At 33.3% G+C, this 8,255-nt stretch overlaps 1 protein-coding gene across 4 annotated transcripts; it reads left to right on the forward strand.

The window, feature by feature from the left end:
• Positions 1-5,440: 5,440 nt before the first annotated feature.
• Positions 5,441-6,222, forward strand: LOC111699212 (glutenin, low molecular weight subunit). Of its 4 annotated transcripts, none has more exons than XM_023469823.1 (2): positions 5,441-5,653; positions 5,702-6,222. In XM_023469823.1, the coding sequence occupies exons 1-2, from the start codon at positions 5,492-5,494 to the stop codon at positions 6,080-6,082; spliced, it is 543 nt and encodes a 180-aa protein (XP_023325591.1). In that variant the 5' UTR covers positions 5,441-5,491; the 3' UTR covers positions 6,083-6,222. The 4 variants fall into 4 exon arrangements, with proteins under 4 accessions (XP_023325591.1, XP_023325592.1, XP_023325593.1 ...); XM_023469824.1 differs by having other exon boundaries at positions 5,744-6,222; XM_023469825.1 differs by having other exon boundaries at positions 5,441-5,632; positions 5,744-6,222.
• Positions 6,223-8,255: the final 2,033 nt, after the last annotated feature.

The raw sequence follows: 8,255 nt of genomic DNA on the forward strand, positions 1-8,255 counted from the left end.
TAACTGTTTGGTATTCCATACCACAACATTTTATTTGAGTCTTCTGGCATTTATTCTGTTTAAAATGGTAAAGGAATTGAGTTTTTGCCACAAATGCCAATTTTATAATACCTAAATCTCAACAACCAGATGATGCATACCTTTCATATTTCAAACTTACATTGTTTGATCCACCAGAATTCATACTTTGAAATATCTACGGTCTACGACATTTGGTTTTAAAGAAATTGAAATTTAAAAATCCGAGTTTGTGACAAAGACTCAATTCCTTTAGTGCCTTAAATCCAGCCACGTCATGCAAAATATATATATAAAAATCTTTATGTTTAAGTTCTGAATTGAAACAATAATGATTCCTATTAATGTAAACTGCTAAGCATATTTTCTGTCCTTAAAAATGGTTTATCTTTTAGAATGGTTTATTCTCCCCCGCCCCCAAGAGCTCCTAGGGGGGCGGGGGCAAAAAACAGTTTCCCTCTCCCAAATTTATTTCTGTATACGCCCTTGAGGATACGGTTGAGAATTAGGGATGTCCCTCTTTAAATGGAAAGTTATTTAACTTTGCTTTCAGTCCCTTTAAACCGAATATTTATTTTAATTTTTTGTTTATTTTTATGGAACCTAAAAAATAAATAGAAGAGAATTGGTGATTGGTGTATATATGTTACATGTATTATGAATAGAGGAAGGATAGGGGTCTCTCTTTATGGTAAAGCTGACACAATGAATATATAGGAATATTATTATTCTTCTGTTCTTTATCCATCTTGGTGTAGTTACTGCAGCCTATATGGGGGGACACAAGGGATATAACTTGGGGGGGGGGGGGGGGGTCACCTAAAAATACTCCCAACTAAGAAACTCAGTTTTTGCAGCGAGCTAACATTTTCTAATCTCTATTTCTTTGAAACATAATGGTGTAAACCTTTGATATCTCAAACTTAAGCTTTTTGGTCTAACACAATTGACAATTTGAAATATCAAAGATCCAAGACATCGGGTTTGGAGTTTGTGTCAAAAAATCATTTCCTTTTTTAGTCGATTGCAGGGGGTAATTATTATCAAAAAGAAGTAAACGAAAATCTATTAACGTTCATTTGGATTTGACTCGTCTTGGTTAAACTCTTGAATCATCCCGCCACTCTCATGCCTGATAAACCAATATGGCGGGTTTATTATTGGTTGAATTTGTATTAGCATGTAAATTCGCAAAATAGGATGCAATGTGATCCTGGTTTGGATCAGAGACATATTCATACGGGGGCTATAGGGGCTCAGCCCTACCCCCTGGATAAGTGAACATAATCAACATAATTTTAACAATTTTGATACCACATAAGTTCAAAAGTGGAATGATCCGAACCAGTACAAGGATGCCAATCTATATTTTACCGAACCAGCACGTCTAGTGAACCCATTATGTGGTTGACCCAAAGCGTTTTATGCAACAGAATTAGTCGGGCTGAACTATAGGGAGTTAACTGTATGTGAGGTATAAGTTCAACACTTTATCATGTCACTATATTTTAAATTTGTGAACCAAATACTGACACCAAAAAATGTAAAATAAGCACAATGAAAAACTAAACGTACGAAGAAAATTTTTGAAAAAATTCGGTGTTAGAGGGGAGGAAGGTCAACCACAACAATGTCTCGTCCGAGCCACGTCGAAAGCCTCGTCCTTTGAATATAATTTGTTTAATGTATCTAATCCGCCCAGATAAAACTATTTTTTAAGAATTGGCCACGTTAGGGCATAAATGAAATATCGAATTTTTGTAGATCGATTAGAAAAGTTTCAATTGAATTAAAGTTTTCAAGTTTAATGTCTTTTAACATGTTCACCCTTTTTTATGGGCATTTGCAGATATTCCTGGTGTAGAATGCCGCAATTGCAAATAATTCCAAGTTTAAAGAACTTTTTTGTGAATTATAGTGAAAACCATAGAATTTTAACGGGTGGTTCCATGGGGAAAATGATAGGCAGAGGTATGCCAAATATTTTGCTATTTATTTTATATAGCGAAGGTTAGCCATTACGGAGGCAGAAAAGATTTGAGTTTTACCTAAATAAAGGTTGACATCATTCTCATGGGTTTGAAGATTCCAACATGATTTAACCATTGAACTACTTTAGTCCATCCATATATTATGCCCTAACGTAGCCAGATGTTTTAAAAATAGTTTTATCTTTGAGAATTGGAAACATTTAAGCTTCATGATATCGATGGACGATGATTCCGAGGTGGCTCGGACGAGAAATTGTTTCGGCTGGCCTTCCTGCCCTCGGTTTAAGAATTTTTTAAAAATCAAGTAAATCGACTAGACATATACAACAGTTTAACAAGACCAAGCAATAATTATCTTTGAATTACCCGAGAGATCGCAATAAACCCAATTGAACATAATTTTTGGCGAAATTCCTTTAAATTGAAGAAACTGAATGCATCTAGTGCATGATTAGTTCTGGGTGAGAGATCTGATAAAATTTTAACTTTTCTTGCTGTAGTTCTGAAATCCTTAGAACTCCTATTGTTTAGAGATCAAAGCTTGTTGAATATATCCCAACCACTTAGCACAATCATCTTTGGTTTTGGGGTTTATAAGTATTTTCTAATTCATTTTTTCAATTTTTAGAATATTATGTAAATCATACATACATGATATCCTCACATTAAATATACATTGTAAATTATCCAATAATTATATTGGCAACTCTCTCAATACNTAGGCCTGTAATTTTATGGAATGGATCCTTGCCGGGTTCAATTACATGAATATACAGTTCTTGAGTATACATTCAAGGACTATTAGATCGTAGAAGGGGAAAAGTAGAGAAAATGAAGAAAATTAGAAAGGTGGAGGGTGGAGGGGGGGGGGGTATAGTTGCATTAGCTTAGATAGGATTAGATGATTGGAAATGGTGAGAGTATCTCTTTGTAAATTAGAGCAGTTATCATTATATTATATTCTATGTTAACTTACCCATACACACTTAAAATGTGGTCATAACATTATGGTATTAGGTATTTTTCTAAAAGCATTTTTCCAAGAGTGACTTCCCAAGTTACAACTTCCCAAGTAGCAACTTCCCAAATGTGCCATTTCCCAAATGTGGTATATCCCAAATGTCCCATTTCCCATTAGGATGGGCTAAGTGGATACAGATACAGTGGATACTATCTAGCTTCCCCCCCCTGACTCATACACTTATATTATTTACACATAACAACAAAAACAAGTTGTCCTCATTTGTTTTTTATGTTTAAAGTTGAAACCATGGATATTAGAATAGAATAAACGCAGAAAGTAGTATTTTTACAATACAGAAGAAAAATACCGGATATTCAATATGTATATTGTAATATGTGCACGGACTCGGTGGAATTCAAAGTGTATGCATTGTGTCCAAAAAACTGGATTGACTTTCAGTTGTGAAGATTCTTCTAAAATATTAAAGGAGTTGAGTTTTTGCAACAAACTCAAATTTTCTAACCCGTTTATCTTTGCAACCTGATGGGTTGAACCTTTGATATTTCAAAATTAGATTATTTGATCCAACAGAAATTTTGGTTTGAAATATCTAAGGTCTACAACATTAGGTTGCAAAGATAATAACTATTAATTACTACTTAACCGGGAGATTAAGGGAGGATAATTAAATTGACCTTTTTGGGGTTCTAAACCTCCCTCGCTACGCTCGTGAGGTTTCGAACCCCAAAAAGGTCTTGGAGGCCCTCGGCTAAGTGGTTTTCCCCTCAATTTAATTATCCTCATGAAAACTCCCGGTTAAGTAGTAATTTATCGTTTAATCTCCTGTTCAACGAAATAACCAACCGTGGGGGATAAAATTATAATGAAATCAATAAAACTATCAATTATGATTTTAATTCTTTTATTTCTTTCTAATGCATATGGAAGAATATTTAATTTCTTGATCTAAATCTTGAATTAAATCTGTATGGATAACAGAGGGAGGATAAGTAATTATCCTTCCTGTAAATAGGGAGGATAAGTAATTATCCTCCCTGGAATTAAAAAAGGAGGGAATTTAAGGTTGGTTATTTCGTTGAACAGGAGATTAAAGAATTAGAAAATCGGTGTTTGAGGCAAAGATGTAGAGTCTATGAACCTCTAATCTCCTATTTCAATCGAGTATGAGAACCTCTAATCTCTGGTTTAAATAGAGTCTATGAACCTCTAACCTCCTATTTCAATCGAGTCTATGAACCTCTTTTTTCCTATTTCAATTGAGTCTATGAACCTTTTTTCTCCTATTTCAATCGAGTCTATGAATCTCTAATCTCCTTTTTTCAATCGAGTCTATAAACCTCTATTCTCCCATTTCAATCCAGTCTAGGAACCTCTTTTCTCCCTTTTCAATCGAATCTATGAACATCTATTCTTCATTTTTTTGGGACACCCTTGAGAAGAATTCAACTTGTCTAAAGAATATGAATAAGTAAATCTCTATCAATCTTATCTATTGGAGGTATTTTCTTAGAATAGTTGGGTTATTACGTGAATTATATGAACAGACAGTGCACAATTCATATTATTGACATTTAGCATTTAGGAACTTTTATATATACTTTTATATATTATTTATAAGATATAATATATTTGCAAGTAAATATATATATAGGCCGCAAACGGACAGACAGACAAGCAAAGTATATATATATATATCTATCCGTTTGCGCCCTAGCGCCCTATATTCTTAGTAGTCTGTGAAAGTAAATTATAAGATTTAAACACATATTTTTAAATTTTGGTCATTCATAACCTTCCCTGGGGTCACGTGAGATCCCACAAAAAATATGGGCCCGATCGGTTCAGCCGTTTTGACGTTTATTCGATAAAAACAAACAAACAAACACCCAAACACCAAGACAGACAAGCTAAATTTATATATAGATTTATTCTTGCTAAAATATTACTATTTTTTTAATATTAAACAGCTGGCAAACAAAGTTTTCAAAAAGTATAAATTAATGTTGTGAATACGACATGCCACTCTTTAAATGGAGGGTCACTTGAAATTACTATAGTTCCATTAAGGTATGCCTTGTTGTTGTGAATAGCATATGCCATTCTATAAATGGAAGGGCAGAAAATAATCTTCTTATTACCAATTTCACACTTCACACTTGAATGAACAAAAATACCCTTTATTCTCTACAAATAGGTTATTTACAATTAAAATAAAATTAGAATTAAAAGGGACTGTAAGCATAATATTTAAAAAAAAAATACATTTTACATGATAAAAAGATTTTCACTTTTTCTGCATAATTAACGTTTTGATTGTAATTTAAACATCATAAATCTAAATTACGTTTTCCACATTTTATCTTTTCTTTCTAGTTCTTGATTTAAGCTGATGAGGAAAATGCTCTAAACTGAAGGAAAAAATCCGCAAAATTTTTTAAAATCCACGACACAATTAGTTCTATAGAAGCAATCAAGGAAGACGGACGTGTCAATCAAAATGTCAAATTACATTTCAAACCTCGGGCAAAGTCTGGATCAATACCAGCAAGCTCCAGCTTATTACCAGCAGGCTCAAGCTCAAGCTCCATACCAGCAATCCCCAGCTTATTACCAGCAGGCTCAAGCTCCATACCAGCAAGCCCCAGCTTATTACCAGCAGGCTCAATCTCAAGCTCCATACCAGCAATCCTCAGCTTATTACCAGAAGGCTAAAGCTCCATACCAGCAAGCCCCAGCTTACTACCAGCAGGCTCAGGCTCCATACCAGCAAGCTCCAGCTTATTACCAGCAAGCTCAGGCTCCATACCAGCAAGCCCCAGCTTATTATCAGCAGACTCAAGCTCCATACCAACAAGCCCCAGCTTATTACCAGCAAGCTCAGGCTCCATACCAGCAAGCCCCAGCTTATTACCAGCAGGCTCAAGCTCCATACCAGCAAGCTCCAGCTTATTATCAGCAAGCTCAGGCTCCTCTCCAGCAGGCACAAAATTCTTGTCAACAGTCGCAAAAAATTCAAGCTCAGTATCAACAGGCACAGGCTCAGCTAGCTAAAGCCCAGCAGGCTTTAGCTCAATTAGCTGTGCTTTAGCTCAATCGGCTAGCGCTCATTTATAAATTTGAGGAGCTTTAAACGTCAATGAAAAGTCTCTATTGAACTATATTTATCATAAAATTGTTGTGGCATTTAACTAGGAGATATTTTTACAAATAAATATTTTAATCTAATAACCTAATGTGTTTTATTAATTTGGAGGATTGTTGGTCACAAAACTGTATATAAATTAAATACGTGTATGTATTTAGATCCCTTTTTTAAATTCTTTGTTTTGCAGGGGAGTTTTTAAGTTTAACTTAACAACTTCCCTGGAACAAATCTAAAATTTTTTTCGGATTTTCTTTCAAATGGTCACTATAGAAGAAAACAAGATTTTTAGAGAAAAAATTATTCATCTAAATAAAAATGTTTATGTATCACATATTTTTTTCTTTTTAAAACAAAAAAGCCTATGTTTTATCAATTTCGGAATATTTTGAATAATTCAGAGCTAACACTGAATTGGACTTATTTAATTACAGGCTCATTTGTATTCCAATTCATAGATAGATGATTCCTTTAGATACATTTTAATGAGAAGAAAATGTCGTCTTCTTTTGCGGTAATTGTTCAGTCTTGAAACTATCCAAGAAAGTTTATTCTTGAAAACAACTCTCAAAATATGCTCATAGTCATAGCATTAAGACATCCTTACTGTTCTCGATATTTTAACTGGTTCATAACTGTGTACCATTTATTTTAATCAGATGTGATGTTGAGAAGTTATTTCATCTCTTGATTAAAAAAGTTCATTTTTAAAGAGGATGAAATCTGTTCTGTTTCACATCATTTCATTCCTGACATCAAAATATGAGTCAGACGCCTAGCCTGTACCTGAGTGTACATATATACATATATAGAATAAATTTAATGTATAAAGAGTGAACAGTTATGTGAATCTAGTTATGGAGTAAAAATCGCAACTCTCTCATATTGTGCACAAAGCAATCATCTTATAAAATATACTAAGTATTTACAATGCTAAATGTTTCAGTCTATAATCGTACTTATTCTAAAAAAGGTGACAGAATACGGTACCCCGGTGCATAGCATATTCAATCTGGGAAAATATCAGTGAACATTATAGTCATAACTATATCTATATACTTTGCTTGTCTGTCTGTCTGTTTGGGTGTTTGCTTGTTTGTATCCAATAAACGTCAAAACGGGCCCAAAACCCAGAATATTTTTTACTCTTTTAAACTTAATTGAGTCTTAGCCACAAACTCAAATTTTCTCATCCCTTTATGTTTTAACTTGATGGTGTAAACCTTTGATATTTCAAATTTAGATTTTTTGATCTGAGTTCATAGTTTGAAAAATTTAAGGTCTACGACACTTAATTGCAAAGATATGAGGATTGAGAGCTTATCGCAAAGACTCAATTCCTTTACGAGAAATTCAGACAGAAACTTTGGAAAAAGTACTGTTTCAATTTATTGAATATTTCCGTTCAAGAAGTCAATTTATTTTATATGGATTAATGTGGTTTGAATAATTAACTCTGAGTTAGCGGCTACTCTATAAATTTTATTCTCCCAGACAGAATCCTTGAATAAAAAGATGAAAGACTGAAACCCGTCCGACCGTATCTGAATAAATATAATCGCAGACGTTCTTGGATCTTTCAGACTTCCTAACCCCGACCTTGATTATCTTTACTCTTCCCTTGACCGTGAGAGAGAAAAACGTTTTAGAAGATTTATTAATTTCATGGATTCCTTTAAAATGTATTTAACTATCTCTTTAAGCTATAGTAAATTGAGTCTTTTCCACAAACTCTGATTTTCTAATCACTATACATTGCAACCTGATGGTATAAAACATTTGATATTTCAAACTTTGATTATTTGATCTAACAAAATTCATTGTTTGAGATTCTAAGGTCTACAAATTTAGGTTACAAAGATATAGGGATTAGAAAATCAGAGTTTGTAGCAAAGACTTAATTCTTTCAATACGACATTACTTGCTCATTAAAAAAAAAGTTTAAATTTGTTTGCGGAAAAATAAAAATATTTTCGGAACACGATCAGCTATTCTATCATTTCATCAAACGAATTAATACGATTTGCTTTTCTGCCCATTATCATTAATTCATTTTCAATAATTTAATGTTTTTTTTACAAGAAATTTATTCTATAAGAATTTCTTTTCCAATAAGTTT

Source organism: Eurytemora carolleeae, unplaced genomic scaffold, assembly GCF_000591075.1.
Source record: "Eurytemora carolleeae unplaced genomic scaffold, Eaff_2.0 scaffold16, whole genome shotgun sequence".
Classification (NCBI taxonomy): Eukaryota; Metazoa; Arthropoda; class Copepoda; order Calanoida; family Temoridae; genus Eurytemora; species Eurytemora carolleeae.

Coding starts and splice junctions, on each gene's coding strand:
- LOC111699212 (XM_023469822.1), top strand. CDS start 5,492: ATGTCAAATTACATTTCAAACCTCGGGCAAAGTCTGGATCAATACCAG.